General features: G+C 48.6%; 1 protein-coding gene across 6 annotated transcripts in view; it reads left to right on the top strand.

Moving 5' to 3' along the window:
• The window catches only part of ARHGAP45 (Rho GTPase activating protein 45), a 136,636-nt gene that overhangs the window by 116,319 nt on the left and 1,518 nt on the right, over positions 1-18,799 (top strand). For all 6 annotated transcript variants that reach the window (XM_086946706.1, XM_086946709.1, XM_086946710.1 and 3 more), the window contains 6 exons: positions 552-721; positions 2,729-2,917; positions 3,196-3,333; positions 8,790-9,010; positions 17,444-17,627; positions 18,621-18,732. In XM_086946706.1, the coding sequence (XP_086802832.1) occupies positions 552-721; positions 2,729-2,917; positions 3,196-3,333; positions 8,790-9,010; positions 17,444-17,627; positions 18,621-18,732 (1,014 nt within the window). The remainder of the gene's footprint in view (positions 1-551; positions 722-2,728; positions 2,918-3,195; positions 3,334-8,789; positions 9,011-17,443; positions 17,628-18,620; positions 18,733-18,799) is intronic.

The raw sequence follows: 18,799 nt of genomic DNA, 5'->3' as shown, positions 1-18,799 counted from the left end.
AACAGGCCAGGGCTGGGTGCATACAGCAGTTATGGGGGTGCGGCGACTGCATAAAGGGGATGAGGTATGATCAGTTCAGATGCAACAGAGCTAGAGCCAGATGGCATACAATACTGTTGCTTCTGTTAGAGCAGTTCATATGACCTGAGAGGACAGAGTGTGGAACACAGTTGCTTTAGAACGTACAGGACACAAGACCTTTCGGAGGATAAGGCATAGCTACAGTAATTTCATAAAAGAAGGATGGGGGCACGGTGACTTCAGACAGAGCAGTGACCACGTCCCCTCGCAGGTCACAGCACAGGGTAGAGTGACTTGAGACACGACATGCAATTTTCACAGTCACTTTAAACGGGGAGCATGGGCATTTCATGCATGCTGAATAGAACCGGGGGAAGGGGGACTGCACAGGCGAGCACAGACAAACCATGGCTGGACTTAACAGGGCAGTGTGTCGTTTCTGATGTAAATGGCGTTTTAATTTGTGACAAACATTTCCTTGCAACAGTAAAGGTTATTCACAGAACTGCTCTTTTGAACACCCTTTTCAGGTATGAATGGAATGGACCAAGAGATCCCTGTGCCGCTGCCCACGGGGCCCTTCAGGAACATGGGACTATCCAAGGCTGCGCAGACACACCGGCTGAGGAAGCTGCGCACTCCGTCCAAGTGCAGGGAATGCAACAGCTACGTCTACTTCCAGGGAGCAGAGTGCGAGGAGGTATGAAGTAAGGGAACAAGGACCCTGATGCAATGGGGTGGACAGACCCTATCCTTCCAATAACATGGCTGTTGGACCCATGCGAGAGATTGACACTACGCCCCGGTGCTCTTACAATCCCTGAAAGCTCCAGACTAGATGGTAGCTCCACTTTCCTAAAAGTCGAAGTGAGGTGGTGGGAGGGAAAGGCTCCAAGACTAAAGACCACTTTCCAATAGCTACTAACTGAAGCACAATCCCGCTCCATTTCTGACCGCCTACGCAGGGCTTCTCTCAACTTTCTAAAGAAGCTTCACTGCTAGACTACAAGTGGCCAGGAAAAACTGTGAGTGTTTTGCCACTCCAGAATTACCGTTACTGGGAGGGCAATTCCAGAGACATGTATATAATAGGAAACACAAATGTTTGGCCAAATAATCTGTGGAAGCTAGTGTTTCCCCGCAGTCTTTCACAAGGAGATTTCAGCTGCAGGAGTTCCGATGGCCATGGTAACTTATGTTACCAGGCTCATTGGAATTTACAGGCCACTTTTAATGCAACCCTATAGCGTTCAACGAATACACCAGAATCTAGACAGCAATGGCAAACATCATAAAGGTGATCTGGCATTGTTGAAAACTAGAATGTAGAAAATACATTGAACTAATTTTCCATTGGATCTTTGTTTATAAAGGAATACCAGTTGTATTGCTTTCTCTTTTAACCACCCTGTACTCCTTTCTCATTCACCTTCTCCAGACGTTTGTTTTCCATGCTGATGATGCCAGGGCAGCCTTCACCCTTTTCATGTGCCAAGATGCAAACCGAGTCCCCTTTCTGTTTCTATCCTCAGAGGCAGAAAGGGGACTGAACCTTCTGAGTCTTTCGCCACAAACGCGTTTCCACGCGCTGGCTTAGGATAGCAACTGATCATGTGCGGGATCAGTCACTGGTGCTCTAGGATGGTAACCCTGCACAAATGTGATAAGCCTCAGAAAAAGTGCCCCACAGAAGTTGCATCAGCAAAGTATACACAGAGACAATACCACAAGTATCACTCAGGTTCCAAAGACTGAGGACAACGGAGGGTGTGATGAAGGCACACATCTCCTTTACCGGTCACACTCGACGCACACTTAATGGTGCAAGTGCACTCCTGTCTTTCAGGTTTCAACGTAGGTACATATGTGTCTATAAATAAATGTACCAGCAGGAACACGGCATAAAGGTTGACAATTCGACTCGACTGCTTAGCATTAAAAATAAAGTTATTCCAAGACTTGGTAAAAAGTTGTCCTTGCCTTCCAATGTTCCAAATACATGAAAATCTGGAGCTCAAGAAAGAAGACTCATTAGAACTTAAAACCACATTAATATTCAACAGTCTACCTTGTTTCTCCTGATATCTCGTAGGCCCTCTCCTGACCCAGGTAGGATCTACCCTCACAATCCCCTCATCCTGTCCCCTGCTGCGTGACCCCAGTCATGAGCCCTATGGCCACACTGTCTACTGCAGTCACCCTGGCTGCCCTTTTCTTCCAAAGTTTACTGACTTTACTCACAGCCTTTTCTATTCACTGAGATGACTGCTCTTCGATGTGCTGTACTCAGAAAATATTTGCCTTTATTCAAACACAACCCTGCTCTAGCTGTACTCCCATATCAGCCTTCATAGTGCTTCCCGACACACGGTCCATACACCTTAACATCTATTTTGAAGGCCCCTTCTCCGCTCCTCAGGCTGCTTCCTCACGCCACTTGTTTCTCCTCTTATATTCTGGGTCCTTTCTGGACAACAGAGGCCCCTGCTCATCCTCCCCGGGGGGCCTGGCCCCACAGACGCGGTTTCGATGCTGCCCTCTTTTGTCCTCAGTGTCCCTTCTTCCCCAAAGGTCTTCTGCTCCAGGGGCACCTTCTCTTGGCTCTGAAGTTCTTCTTAATGTCATTTAAGCTTTCTCATGTCCTCACAGTATTGTTCTGCGCTTAGGTCCCTTTCTCCTGCTCTGAGTGCCCTTTCTCTCTCCACAGTGTTACCTGGCTTGTCATAAGAAGTGCCTGGAGACCCTGGCCATTCAGTGTGGGCACAAGAAGCTCCAGGGCAAGCTGCTGCTCTTCGGAAGAGACTTCTTGCAGGCATCGCAGGAGAGCGCTGATGGGATTCCATTCATAATCAAAAAGTGCATCTCTGAGATCGAGAAGAGAGCTATGAAGATGAAGGTGACGATGGGTGCTCGCTTACACTCCAGTTTCTCCCACCCCCACCTCCCCTGACAGGAACTATTTCTCAGAGCGACGAGAGTGGGCGCCTCTCACTTCCCCAGAGCTGCGTTCACAGTGAACCCTGGGTCCACCGGAGTATACTTTGGTTTTCATTCTTTGCTTAAGGGAATAAAATAACTTGGTTGCTGCAGAGGTCCCAGTGGGAGGCTGTGTCCTTGTACTCTATGCATCCATGCTTTCCATGTCCCAATACTCCTCTGTTTTCTCTCACACAGGGAATATATCGTGTGAACGGGGTGAAGACTCGCGTGGAGAAGCTATGTCAGGCCTTTGAGAACGGAAAGGAGCTGGTGGAACTATCTCACGCCTCTCCCCATGATCTAAGCAACGTCCTGAAACTGTACCTACGGCAGGTAAGATACTGCAGGAGGGAGGACTGCAGGACTGACTGAGGCCTAGCTTGCTACTGAGCAGAAATGTCAACTAGGGCATGAGCCAAGGAGAGGCGCTTTATGCAGGTACAATTCGAGGCGTGAATGCAGGCCCCGGCAGTCTCAGAACAAACGATAACAGCTGAAAAAGGCTGCAAACACGAGAGGCACACAGTGCAAGCCAGTCCTAGTGGAACAGCATGATACCATTCTTGCAGTTCACACATACACACTGGAACTGAGCTTCAGTGACTCAAACAGCTGTAAAGGTAAGATCCCGTGAGGGGGCACACATGAAACCTAAAATAGAAAACACGATAGAGCAGACAAGTAAAACCGGTCACATCACAGTTCAGTTTAGTTTGGAAGACAAATGTCATTAATATACTGTAAGGAAGCAGGCCTTTTGCAGGTTTAGCACCTGCTTTTTGCCCCCACTTTGACTACTAGGTACTGGTGTAATGGCTCAGAAATGCTCTCAGCCCTGCTAAACAGGACTCTGTGCATGTGCTCTAACCCTTAAACGTGTGCATATTTAATTGGCGTGTCCCGAATTGGCATAGCCTAATTTACTTGTGAAACCCTAGGATATCCTGATTCTTTTTGGTCTGCTCTGGAGCTTGCCAGCCCCACCTGCAGCTTTCAGTATACTGTAAGTTGTTTTGGAAGTGACTTTCTGGAAAATCTTAATTTTTCTGGACCAGAGAGACCTTTCCTCTGTCACTATCATTGTGACCGACAGAGAGTGACAAAAAAATCTCTTTTCAAATCCTGCTCCACCTGTGGTCGGAAAAATACCTTCAGTGATGACCCACATGAGAAACGCATTTGTCGTCTTTATCGAGGGCAAAAGGCTTCACGCTGCAACATTGAACATCCTTCAAAGACGCTGAAGGATAGAGGAGGAAGAGACTGGCCCTCTATCTACTGGAAAAGAAGACATGACTCCTCCTAAGGTGGATGCCCCCTGATCTGGGAATGATTCTGTGAAAAGTGCTCCACCAAGCACCTTTATAAAGGTGGCGTCCGTAGCCACCTCCTCACGGAGAAAAACTAGATTTTATTTTTTACCACCCAAGATAAGACAAACACCAGCCTGTACAAAAACCATTTGAGAAAAACCAGCTCTCTTGAAGTCCTTACAATCCCAGTCCCCACCAGTGACTTCCATATCATTGACGACGAAAAAATAACTAGTCAATGACACTGCAATTGTCAACTACAGTACAGACCTTTAGATGTTTAGTTCCAATGTCTACCCTTCCTTTATCATCTACGTCAAATTTGTTTACAACAGAAAAATAAGACAGTTGACTACGTCACCTGTCTTTTCTAAAGCAGTCACTTTTTTACCTTCTCACCCAACCTCTGGATTCAGAGTTGGAAGAATATTTCCGTGACCAGCATGCCTCGGAGACTGCCTATAGCCCTGAACAGTTGAATGTATGTTATGTGTGAGGGAGAGACCTTGGATGAAAAGGATGCTTACCAGCAGGAGGACTATCAGCCACAGGCTTGCGCATCTGACAACCCTTCTCAGTCCTGTGCACCTCATCACTGCTAACAGAATCCGAGGTCATCCCGGTGACTACTGCATTCTTGTTAACCTCACAACAGGAGATGGACACCTTTCAAAGAGTGCCAGACAACCTATGCCTGCCCCCACCTCAGGTAGACCAGCCTCAAAGGGCAGTCACACCACCACTGATCCCAGCAACTGCTAAAGATATAGAAGAAAATCACTCTTTGGATTAAGGGTATTTTGATTTTTGGGGAGGGGGGGGAAGAGGGCAACTACCAGACGCTGGTGGTAATGAGGATGGAATATTACATCATACATAAAGAAGGTGACAAATCGCATGTCAAACCAGTCCTCTCCGGACGACATAGCCCTATTTCCAGGCACTGATGTAGAAAGCATTAAAAAAAATCTAACTTCCAAAGACTTTTGTGGAGCAGTAAGAACTCTATGAACAGCTTTCAGTCCATGGCTACACTGGACTTTGACCACTCATTTCTCACAGAGGATTATAAAGCAATTTAGGAAAATGCCAGGAAAGGTTAGATATGAGAAATGATAGGACCTAATTTTTTTTAACTTTATTACACAGAGGCCAAAGTCCAAGTGTTGGGGCCTACAGAGGAATTCTTACAAAAAATCAGTTTCAAGATTAGATTTGGCCTTCTGAAGGAATATCTGGCTTGTTTTAAAAGCAGGGAGACATTGCTGGCACTTTCAAATCAAAATCTAAAATAAAAGCTAAACTTCGAATGAAAAAGAAGCGGCTGAGCTAAACCTCATATTAAAAATTGATGCAGCACAGGATACATGCAATGATCGATATTAAAGAATACAACAAAAAGACGCTTCATTGATTGAAACATCCCCGCTCACAGCCTGCGGCTTATAGCAAAGACTTGAGGGTAAAGGATGACCTAGGATGGATCGTTAGGTCTAATCAGTTTAGTGAAGGAGGGTAGGTGTTAGAAATGGGATCCTGGCTGGCCAAGACTCGCGTCAAGGTCAGTCAGGGATCACCAGTCCTAAGGTCAGGGCAAGGGAGTTACACGCCAAGATAACCCCTACTCGCCCTCTAGGTAACGTGGCGCGAGCAGCAAGGCTAAACTTGGAGGCGATGTAAGTTAAGTATTTGCGCACGCACCCCAGCAACAACAACCAAAGGCCCACCACAAAGGAAAACTCCACACAAGGTTATATAAAAATAGCCTTTGTATTATAAAAATATACATCAGATAAAACACACATCTTGTTACACTGTGCCAACAGGCACGGGCGGAATTTACAAGGGATATTTGTACAGGACAGGGCCACTTGGACCACTGTCAAGGGTATCAGCACTTTTAGAAGCAATACTTTCAGAAATAGCACTTTAGAAAGTAAAATCAGTGTAGCACAAAATCACACAACCAGTAATCACTGGTAACAGGACCTCACTAGCACCACCTGTACTAGGGAGAAAACAACCACCTACATATCACAATACCTGTAGGGGTGTAATAACATAACACATGATGCAATGCATAACATTCATTCAGAGGTGTAAAGAGGAAAACACATGATGCATCAACAATACATTCAGAGGTGTAAGCAAAATGAACAATTGCGCCAAACTCACGTAAGTCGTCACCTGTGACTGTCCCTAGGCCCTCTGGCCTTGTTGGGGCTAGGACGCCCTGTGTCCCAAAGTCAGGGTCCTAAACGGAGCAGTTGCCCACAAAGTGCTGGGCAACTGGGGAGAGCCTCTCAGGGCTCTGGAACAATGTTGGCTGTGAGCCTCGCTGGGCTCTAAACAAATGCAAGGCACTCAAGAGCCTTTCTGGGCTCTAAAAGACGCTGTGGGCTGGGAGCCTCTCCTGGGCTCTGAAAGCAAGATGCGCCCCTTGAGCCTCTCAGGGCTCTAAATACACAGGTGTGGCTGCCACTGAGCCTCTCGGGGCTCGCAGAACAATTATGGCACCTTGAGCCTCTCTGGGCTCTGAAAACAACTGTGGCGCCTCACTGTGGAAGTCCCCCCCTCTGGGGGACTCGAGAATACTGGCCCGTCGTTGGAGTCCCACCTCTGGGGACTCGAGTTTGCCAAGATGCCCCTCTGAGCCTCGCTAGGCTCTCTGCACGACTGCGGCCACTGGCGGAGCCTTCAGGGCTCAAAACAACAATGCCCCCTCCTTTGGAGCGGCCTCCGTCAACCGGAGACACAGCGCAGCACTCACCGGGACTCTGGGGGGCGGGGGCTCCTCCTCGGCTCCGTCTGCTGGCGGCGTGCTGGGCGCTCTCGACGGAGACTCCGGGCCCCTCTTCCAGGTCGGTCACCACGGGGCTCTCCTCCTTGCCGGGCCGCGGGCGGGGCTCTCTCACCCTCGAGAGCCTCGCCGAGGACAAGACGCTGGGCTCCTTCTTCCTCCTGGGCAGTACGTGCGGCCGGCGCCCCAGCCGCGATTAGGCCGCCATTTTCCCCCACGTCCTCGAGGACGCTTCTCCCGTCGCCGGGCAACCCTCCGGCCAGGCTAAAGCTTGATAGGCTGGCGAGACAGCCAATGGCAGCGCGGCCCTGCAGACGAGCTTCCCAGGCTCCGGGTCGCGCTGCTGAGGCCGAGGGGAACTTCTTTTTGCCGCAATCCGGGATAGCCTCCCAGGAATTCACAAATAAAAGCGAGGTGGCACTCACTTGGGCGGACAAAGCGCTCCTCAGCGCTAAAAGGCAATTTAAAGCGCTCCCTGCGCTAGCTGAATTTTTAAAGCGCCTCCTGCGCAAAAGTAGCAAATATAGCGCTATTAAGCGCTGGGCCGAAATCGAGCGCTCCCAAGCGCTAGGGGAGAGCTCTGGCCCCCAAAGTCCAGGCAGAGCCCCTCAGCAAGGCAGGGGGGGGGCGAGGCTGGGCCCAGAGCCAGCTCACTGGGTCTCCAGGCAGAGAGACGCCCCAAGTGGCGGTCCCCTGGCCGAGCAGCAGCAACAGCCCCCCTCAGGATCCTGGAAAAGAACAACTTCTGTGGGGACACAGCCCCATTTTTATACAGTACATTCCTTTGTCTGAAGGTGCAGGGTGGGGGCGGAACCAGTCGCAGCTGGTTCTTGAGTACCCTTGATGGCCCAACCACCCCTTTCTTTCACTGGCAGGGCTAGGGACATCAGTCACACCACAGGGGGCGGAGCCAGCATTGTCTGGGGAAAACCCAGCCTCATTCAGGCCACAGGTACACTCCTCCCCAGCCATCAGCATGCTAATCTCCCACTCACCACCGGGCAGACCCATCCAGCCTTCCTGGAGCCAGGCTCACCAGCCTGCTCCAGCCAATCACACGCCAGACACATTTTATATTAATATGCCAACTCCTAGAAGTTGCACTTCTACATATGACACATGCATGCAACACACACCATTGCGAAGCATTCACTCTCACGAGTTCGCACATATCAGATTCAAACCTGTACACCCCACGCATCAGGAACTACCAGGGACACATACATTCCCCATGCATTCCTATGGGAGGGCAGGCCTATCTCATCACATGCACTCAGAGTGCGCACGCACTTTCCACTGGGACACAGTGAAAGTGCGCAGAACCCCAAAAATCACCATCACCCGGTCACCTTTACAAGCAAAAAGTCTAGGGGTGAACCTGCCATAAGGGCCAAGTCCAGCAGTAGGTCTGAAACAGTGGCTTTAAAGAAGGGAGGCATTCAAGATGAGGAAGTACATGGGAGTTGGGAAAAGAAGGGAACTGGAGGGTCTAGGACAGGAGGAGAGCATTTCCTGGTACTTTTTTCATTTGGAATGTTCAGTAAACACACCTTACCATCGTTAGCTACTTTTTAAATGACAACAGTAACTATAATTCTGCTTAAATTGGCCCTTGAGAGTCTACTACAACTCACTTAAGAACCAATGACACCTGTGCTTGTCGTCCCTTTCTTCAGCTTCCAGAGCCTATCATGCCATTCCGCCTGTACAATGGCTTGATGGGATTGGCCAAGGAGAGCCTGCAAGCTGGTGCTGGAAAGGCCCCAGAGCTCCTGGACAAGGGGCCCGAGACGAACAAGGAGGTTACTGCCATGGTGACGAAGCTTAATGAATTACTGCAAGACCTGCCGCAGGAGAACCGCGCAACGCTGCAGTACATCATCCAGCACCTGAAAAGGTCAGAATCCCAGGTGATGGGGGAGGGTCATTGACAGAAGGGAGACGCCTACTGGAGTGAAGTCACAGCAGGAAGGGGATAGGGTACTCTGAGAATTATCAGTAAAGGCAACACATAGTACATCAAAAATAAAGAACAAGCCGCGCACATACAACCTTAGACTCACAGGTTGAGCTATTAATTATTCACAGACTCAGCCCATCCCAACATCTGGTGGTTGGTCTTAGGAATTAAGAGTTTTTTCAAAATCTTTATTTTTTTAGGACTTGAAGGTGGAAAGGTCATAAAGCACACAAACCTTAAATTGCCCTCCAAAAGGGTTGCTGATGACTTCATACAGGACATTAGTGGTAATATATTAAATAACGTACCATCAACATTATCAATAATATTTCTTTGTTTCTACGTCTGTTGTTATTCAATGATAGTGTGTCGAGTCCGGTTTTTATTGGTACACATGAATAAGTTACTTCTCTTTGGTTGCGCTTTTTCTGAAAGTGGCTCCAACCACAGATTCTCCCTCAGGGGATCTCAATTGATAATCGTAAGCCCTGAATAGTCCCGCCCACATGCCGGGATAACGAAGCACTTCTTTGTAATATATATTCTCAAGCGTAGATGTTCACCTTTCTTTAATTTGTATTTAAAGGGGTTGTCATATACAATAAAAAAAAAACATGAAAATTAGCAGGAGCTGTGTAATCTATCCTAAATCTCATTCAGAAACCTTTTTTAAAGGAAAATGTTGAAGAAGGAAGAGGACAATGTAGACTTATTAGCTGCAGCTCTGCAGATATGAAAAGAGACTGTGCCTTTAAGGGCTCGCAGTCCACCAGTTTCCCATGATGCCCAGTAGGGGGCGGTTTCCGCCCTCCATACCGGGCGGTAATCTTGGAGCACTGAACTTGGCCTTTTTTGGCTTTTGCCTTCTGACATTTCTCTCAGAAATTTTTGTCAAGACCTTCACTTGGGCGTTTTCAACATTTCCAGTGTTTTTCCGTCATTTTCCGACATGAAAATTATTTTTCTAGTAACAAAAAAACGCTATCTTTATTTGAAAAATGCCCTGCCTGTGGCAGAAAGAAGACCAAATAAGAACCCCCATGATGTGTGTACTATCTGCCTTCCTGACAGCCACATCCCTGACAGATGTCAGCACTTCAAGAGCTTTTCCAGGCGTACTCCGAGGGACAGGGAGGTTTACCTTCATGGAGCTGAAGAGCGATACAAACAGTTGGAGGCGTTGTCTGATGGTGAGAAGTCACAGGAGCGATGAGAGGGTGGGTCCTCTACTAGGCCTCTTGCATCTTCCTCTGAGGACTCCAGGAGACGACATTTCAGGTCGTTGTCGAGGACATAGATGTTGAGATGAGGTATGGTGCCCACTAGCTTATCGTCAAGAGCTGGGTCAATGTCGAGAAGAGGACATTTGACGTCGAAACACAGGAGGTTGACGTCAAAGGATTCCATGACGTCAAGAGACGCTCAACGCCAAAAAGTCTGTTGATGTCAAGTAAGAGGGAAATCAACATTGTTGACGTTGGCACTACAGACCAGCACAGAGGGTCAGGAGATCGAGACCAAGAATATTGCCCTCAACTTTCAACTCTGAATATTCCAGGGTGTAGTCGCCATTGTCGCCCACCTTTATTTCGGACTCTCTGCAGCTTTCGCCACCTCATCCAGCATTTTTAGCAACTATGCCACGTATTTTGCCGCCACCTATTCCTCAGACAGACACCTTTGGGAGATCCCTCTCTGGCAAGGCCTACAGCTACCCCTCTGAGATCGAGGTCTCCTCAATCCAGATCTCTCCATAAATCATGAACACTAATGACTTCCAGACTTAGTCATCAATGTTCTAAGGCACTCCTCATAAAGACGCTCCTCTATGCGCACTCAGATATCATCCTAGGTCCAGTTCCAGAACTAGGTCACAATCCAGAGACGAAGGTCATTATATTCCACCACTTCCTCTAGTACTGGAAGAGGCTCACCAACACTGATGGATTCTTGCCAGCCAACGGTCTCGCCAGTTGCTGACATCAACACGTTTCAGGAGGTGCTTGTACGAGGAGCTACAAAACTGAACATTTCATTGCCTGCTCCATTAACAGCTACATCAATGATTTTTTAGACTTCACCAACATGCAGCATCAAGACCCCTTCTACCCCTAGTTTCAAGTTTATTTGAACCAGCCATGGAACTTTCCTTGAGCCAGCTGCAGCCAAAGAAGCTCTGTCTAGGCTTCAGAAAAATATAAGCCTCTGGAGCAGGACCCGTTATTCCTGCGGTCTGATCATCCTCATGTTTCAGTTGTTATCTTGGTTGTAAACAAAGTGCATTCTACTTCTTCATCCACAGTACCACCAAAAGAAAGCAGTAAACTAGATTCAGTAGGAAGCAAGGTATGTGGCACAGCCTCCACAACCAAAGCAGCAAGTTCATCTGCCCTGTTAGGCAGGTATAACAGATCCTTATGGGACTCACTGCTGCAGTTTGTTGAACACCTCCCACGAGACCACAGAGAAGACTTCATCGAAATTATAAATGAAAGCATGATGGTCTCAAACCAAGTGATTATCATTGCTGTTGATAAATCTTTGCTGGCAGCCCACACCTACTGTCATGGATTGGCCCTCAGATGACATTCTTGGCTTTGTCTCACAGAGCTCAAGTTGGAATCTCAGCAGAGAATACTTGATCTTCCTTTCACCTGTAACACTCTGTTTGGGAGTCATGCAGATGATGAAGTTGCTCGAATGAAGCACGAGATGGAGACCTTGAAGGTAGTTGGTCTGGAGAAACTTAAGGAGCAACATAAGCAGCCTTAGAAGCTTTACGAAAGGCGTGTCTATCCACAGAAGGTTCAGATCCCTCCGTGGTTGCAAGGACACAACCAACAGCAGCATCAAAGACCTTTCCAGCAGCACCAAGGGAAGAGGGGGCCACCAACCTGCCCAAGCAGGAAAGCCTCCCATAGGCCCCAAAACAATCAGCCTCTGCTTCCCCTTCTGTTACCATCTCCGGTAGGGGGGAAGTATTTCTCCATAGCTAGACTGGCTTATCAATATGTCAACACGTCGCAGTCCTGTTCTCTGTGTTCCGGAGACAAACACAGGTTGCACACTGCGTGCGAGTCAGTGTGCGGGTACTTCGGAGAGGTAACAGCGGAAAGGTGTACAGGAGTTCAGGGTGCCAGTCAGCAGAACGAGTCTCTGATCGAGAGCTGCTCTGGAAACTCCAACGCGCAGAACAGATGATATAGCACATTCTTGGCACTGGTAAATTAATCTAACCAAGGTTCTCCCCACGCTCGGAAGAGAATTTGCGCTACCAACGGGTGTAGTCACCACTTGTGATCCACAAGGTATCGATGGCGGCGTTTGTCTGCCTTGGCGTTCAGAGATTCTGCTGGATGCTGCACGACCAGGAAGATGTCCTGGCACTGCAACCATGTCCTGAGACCCAGACCCTCCTGGAACATGGTCCCAAAACCACTCTGCCCTGTTTGTTGCAATATCACATGGCAGTAGTGTTGTCCGTAAACACATGCACCAGTCTTCCCACGATGGATGGGAGAAAGGTTTTCAATAGCAAGCAGATAGCTCTCAGATTCATAAGACTGATGTAGAGCTGAGATTCTGCCGAAGACTAGTCCTCTGATCGCCATCTCTCCCAGACGGCTGTCCCAGCCAAGAAATGATGCACTGGTCACCAAAACAAACTTCTGGTGGGGAAAGTAAATGCGTTTGCCATTGCCTCCTTGCGGTTTGTTATCCAACATTGCAGATCTTTGCAGTCTCAGTCGAAATCTGGATCAGGTCAGAAAGATTCCCCTTGTGTTGTGCCCACTGTGACGTCCTATCCCAACGCAAAGCCTGCACATGCAATAGAGCAAATGTAAACTACAGGATGCAGGAGGCCATCACACACAGGAGCCTCAGAGTCAGTCTCATCAAAATCCTAGACTGACGATGAAACATCGGGATCATAGCTCAAATGTCCTAGACTCTCCGATCCGGAGGATAGGCTTGGAACTGCAGTGTCCAGGATGGCACCACTGAAAGGGAGCGGCGGAGAGAATCAGGTGTGACTTTGGCACGTTGATAGTGAACCCCAGCGAATGCAGGAGGTCGACTGTAGTCTTGAGGTGGGTGGCGACTACCTGGGGCCAGACCGCCTTCAACAGCCAGTCATTAAGGTAGGAAAAGACTGGAACCCCTGATCTTCATAGATACCGTCATCACGTTCATGGACACACAAATGGCACTGGTGAAGCTAAAGTACAGTGAAGTGGAAGTGCTTGTTGACTACCGTGAACCACAAGTAACAACTGTGGGCCTGGAGGATGGGAATGCAGAAATAGGAGTCCTGCAAGTCCAACGCTACCAGCCAGTCTCCAGGGTCCAGGGCAGAGATGATGTGAGCCAAGGTGAGCATTTTGAACTTCTCTTTCTATAGAAAGGAGTTGAGAGGGCGGAGATCTAGTATAAGGCGAAGGCGTCTGATGCTGGCACCCTCCTGATGGCTCCTTTTGCCAGCAGTTTGCACTTCCTGTCGGAGACAGAAGGGATGGTCCTTCATCAGCTGTTACAGGAATGGTGCCAAAGGTGGTGGGTTTTCAGGAATGGAAGGGGAAAAACTCCTCTGTTCAATTTGGAGCACAAACCTGTCAGAGGTTATGGCTTGCCATTAGAGCAGGTGGTGCCTGATCCAGCAGTCAACGGGATGGCAGTGCTGCATTGAAGGTCTACTAAACAGGCTTGGAGTCTTTGACAGCCCGAGGGACTGGGGACAGGACAGTATGCTGGTAGTGAGCCCCACGTCCTAAAGGGATCTGCATACCAGGCCACGAAAGAATTGGGAAGCTTGCTGGGCTGTGGGGTAAAGCTGATAATGCAAACCCCCTGATGAAAAAGTCCAGTGGACCTCAACCGTGTGTGGCAGTGGATTGCCCCCGTAAAGGCAATGGCCCTGCTAGTGAGTCAGTGATGTCCAGTCCACATCGAATGGGGAACTTTTCTGCGCCTCGGCCAACAACTAATGCCTGGTTCAGGATGGCTCAGCACTCTTCGGGCACCAGCGGCGCAACCGAATCCCACAAGGCATAGCACTATCATCCCAAGAGACACACAGTGTTTACGGCCCTCAATGCCAACCTGATGGAAGAGAATATCCGCCTCCCAAAGGTGTCCAGCCTCTCCAGGGAGGGGAGGGGGTGGTGGAAGGAAACTCGTTTAGGTTGATCTTCGATGTCGAGGTCTGCACCCCGAGTCTCTTGGAGAATGGATGCTGGAAGAGAAAGGTTGGGAGAACCCTCAGAGTAAACCAGAGGGGAACATTTCAGCCATGTGGAGACGAAAGGTGTGTCATAGGGGAGCAGTAGACCTAAAGATTGAGTGCATGGTGTCTTAAAACTCCTTAATTTGAATTAACCTGTTCAGTCTCTTGTGGGGTGCCCCAAGGCTAATCCCTTTCCCCATTTCTTTTCAACCTCTACATTCTTCCTCTCAATGTTTCTTTACAGGAATTGGAGGTCACGGTGTTCAAAACCTCCAGTTGATTTTCGACCTCTGCTCTTACTCTGATTCTATCTCTAAGTTTCACTCTACCTTGACATTCATTTACCACTGGATGAATCATAATCAACTAAAGTTGAACCCCGATGAGACGGAGTTGGTTCTTATCGGCGGTCCCTCCAATCCTTGGACTTCCGCTTTTTGGCCCCCTGCATTGGGTTTACCACCCACCCCCTCTGTCTCCGTGAAAACTCTGGGTATCAAAATCAGCCAAGACCTCTCCATGCGCGCCCAGATTAGCTCGGTTGTCTCATCTTGTTTCTTATCCCTCAGAACTATCCTCAAAATCTCCCGCTACTTCTCAGTTGAAGCCCTTAAACTTATTATTCTGGCGGTGATTCTATCCCGCCTAGATTATGGCAATGCCCTGTACGTTGGCATTCCCGCGTACGAGCGCCGCCACCTACAGCTCATTTAAAACCAAGCGGCTCGCCTTATCTATAGGCTTCCGAAGTCACATCACATTACCCCTCTGTTAAAGTCTCTCCATTGGCTCCCTATCTTTGAACGGTCTCTATTTAAGATGGGCTGCCTGATCTTTATGTCGCTTGCTGGCACGGCACCTGCCTATATCACATCTAAGATCAGTGCCTACGTGCCTGGTAGAAGCCTTCGTTCTTCTACCAGCACCTTCTCAACGTTCCTCGATATCACAGGAAAAAACTGGGTGGATCCAGATTCTCGACTCTTGCCCCCCTCTTTTGGAACGCTCTCCCTCGTGCCATCAGATTCATTCCGCGATACACGGAGTTCTGAACAGCCCTTAAAACCCATCACTTCTCCCTGGCTTATATTTCTTAACGTTCTTCCCCGCTCCCCTCAGGATAGTCTTTCTGCAGCGCCAAGAAACCGCCTGGTAGTAGAGCGTTTTACAAAACTCTTCCAACTTCAACTTCAACTTCATAGGGGTCGCTATAGCTCCAGGAAACCTAGGGAAGCATGCAGCAGACCAGGTGACTGGCTCTGTGGGTGGAAAGTGTGAGCAGGGCCTAGAAGCACAGCGTTTGTAAGGGGAGCCAAAGAATGTTTCCACTTCTTGTGCTTTTTATGCCTTACCCAACTTCGAGGACTTGGAGTGGGATGACAAGTCTGCGGTAACCGCTCCAAGAACGGCCCAAAGATCTCTCTTGGGAGAGGTTGCCGGGATCAGCGCAGAAACTTGGTCTTCTGCACCGCCAGTAACTTAAATCGCTTTTGGATTCATGGACTTGCATTCAGAGCAGGACTTGGGGTTGTGGCTCGACCCCAGGTACCACAGGCAAACCAAGAGTGGGTCTGAAACAGACATTGGTTTGTGACATTCCTCACATAATTTAAGCCCAGTTGATTTGTTGGGAGACATGTCCCTAGCACACTGGGAGCAAAGCTAAAATAGGATGGACAAAAAGTTGAAAAAAGTGGTTAAAAAAAAGGGCTGGGGTAGCTCTCTGGATTCTTCACGGTTGGTGCGGAGGGAAAGGAATTTATGTAAGCATGCCGCGGTGGCGCCTAGATGCACACTAAGCACGTCACTTCCAATATGGATGTTGTCTACACGGAGCTGTCAGATGCCACGTACCAGCACACCGAAGTACTGCTCAAGAATTTCCGGATCCAGTCTGACGCCTGTGGAATATTCCAAGGTGAGGACTCTGATTAGAATTCTGCTAGAAATGAATCTCATTAGCCATCCAGACGGACTCACAACTACACATTTTATACCTCTAAGAAATAGATATGTGTATGTGTGTCCTCCAAGATTAACAATGCTCATCTAGGACATAGTGCATGGGATGGACCCACATAAAATGGTGGTTCCCTTGCGGGTTGTCTTCAACCTGCGGTGGACGTGACAGCCTGCATGTCCTTTGTCCTGGGTCCATCCCACCAGATGTGCCTGGTGGGATGGGACAGTTCAAATCAAATTTGGAGATTGTGCTGGTAATTGGAGACTGTCATATCTTTTGTATAAATCTTCTGCAGCGGGTCTCAAGAGTGCAGGAAATAAATTGACAGAATGTAAAGCCATGAAGGGCATGAGTTTATCGCCCCAGTCACTGGAGAATCTGGGTTCAGACACAAATTTGATGTCGTAAAAAAATGCAAATCTGAAAATCATAGAAGGCAGACCTCTGCAGATCATCATGTTAATCTCTTCTAGATGTATGTTAATCTGGTATAGATTGATGCTGCAAACGTATACTTAAGAAGGCACTGCAAGGATGGCGATCGACGAAGAATGTTGGAGCCTTAAGACTAAGTATTTAGAGGGTACGCATGAGAGCAGCAAGAAAGAGGTTTGCGTTAGGCTTGGAAATAGAATCACGGGTGAAGTCCTCAACTGCAGTAATTACCTTTATACTGGAGAGTACGCAAAGCACAACTGACTGGAGAACACAACCATAGTGACAAACTACTGGCAAAATAGGCTCAGTCTTTGGGGAGGCAGGTCTGGGAGAAGAAAGAAGCTTCCAAGAACACAGGGCTTCGGTAGTACGCAGAACTGCTGAGAGGTGTAGCTGACAACAGAAAGAAGCTTAAGGAGCATTAAGTTCAGCAGAGACGGCATCCTATTTGTGGGGACAGAGCTGCTCACAAACTCCAGCACAGCAGTCAGGTTGTGCTGAAAACAGTCAAGCAAGGTAGCAAAAACAGGAGCAGTCAGCTTTCAAGTGATTGTTGAGGCAGTATTCAAGGGAGGCGTAGCAGACTAGAATATAGAAATCAATGCTGAAGACTGGTACCTTTCGAGCTCAGACACTGCTAATGATTGCACATTTACGGCATTTTCCACAGAAGCCCAGAGTTCACTGAAGACTTTTCAATTGAACGGATACTAACCAAAGTCAATCATTTCTTTTTACCAACTAGAATTGCACACGTGGAGCAGGACAACAAAATGACCCCAAGCAACCTGGGAATCGTCTTCGGTCCGACATTAATGCGCCCCAGGCCCACGCAGGCCACCATCTCACTGTCCTCACTGGTGGACTACCCCCACCAAGCACGCATCGTGGAAGCCCTCATCATCTTCTACCCAGTCTTCTTTGAGAAGGTAAGAGCACCAGACACAGGGTCAAATGGACCAACAATCAGAGCCAGAGTCTCCAGCACATGGGGATAAAACAAGTCATGGGAGGAATAGAGGGCCTGGGCGTTGCCACACTAGTCGAGGGTGCAGGGCACTTGGGTGGATAAAACAGGGCTAAATACTGGGGAACTAAGGCAGCCTATGTATAAAGATTTTGCGCAGATTGCCCTGACATGGTAAGAGAATGCTGCTAGGAACTTGATATGGGTCTTAGAACGATCAGAGGTTACTAGGCAGTATACAAAGAAGGTGCCGCATCCAAGGAGGGCGCCGTATCCAAGGAGAGCGCCGCATTCAAGGAGGGTGCCGTATCCAAGGAGGGTGCCGTATCCAAGAGGGGCGCTGTATCCAGGGGGGGGCCGTATCCAAGGGGGGCGCTGTATCCAAGGGGGGCGCCGTATCCAAGGGGGGCGCCGTATCCAAGGGGTGGCGCCGTATCCAAGGGGGGCGCCGTATCCAAGGGGGGCGTATCCAAGGGGGGCGCCGTATCCAAGGGGGGGCGCCGTATCCAAGGGGGGGCGCCGTATATAAGAAGGGTGCTGTTTACCACTGGTGATCTAGATGCAAGAGGACACTAACGATCTTCCTTCTAAGCATATAGCCTAGCAATGTTTGGAAGGAAAAGGTTACTCACCTATAACTCATGGTTTGCAGCATGTAGTGCGGTAGATTCACATGTGGCGTACTCTTCTGTCAGAAGTTGTGCTAAATAAAAATCCTGTATCCCTTAATCAGAAAAAGTCATATCTTGATCAGAAAAGTTGTTCCTTTAAGGATAAAGACAAACAGGACTTCTTTAGAAAAAAAGCTGGGACATAATTGAAAAATGGAAGGTAGCCGCCTAGAGAAGGAAAGCTTGCCCATATTTTTTTTTTATAGACATAAAAAAAAACATAGACTCTTATTTGACTCGGACCTGGAGGACAAGGGCTAATACAGTTTGCTGCTTTCTTCCAGGAGGCTACGCCTATTCAGGGAGCAGACGGGCTTAGCAGTGGGGGTACCCCGTTGCAAGTGACCCCGGAGGAGGAGACGCTGGACACTGATTACCACCGGGAGACATTCAGAGGTAAGCGAGGCTGATCTGAATGGCGAAGCTCCTTAGAGCTGGGGTTTACTGGGCACTGACCACTGTT

Source organism: Lissotriton vulgaris, chromosome 12 (genome assembly GCF_964263255.1).
Source record: "Lissotriton vulgaris chromosome 12, aLisVul1.2, whole genome shotgun sequence".
Taxonomy (NCBI): Eukaryota; Metazoa; Chordata; class Amphibia; order Caudata; family Salamandridae; genus Lissotriton; species Lissotriton vulgaris.
This window is presented reverse-complemented; position numbering and strand designations above follow the sequence as displayed.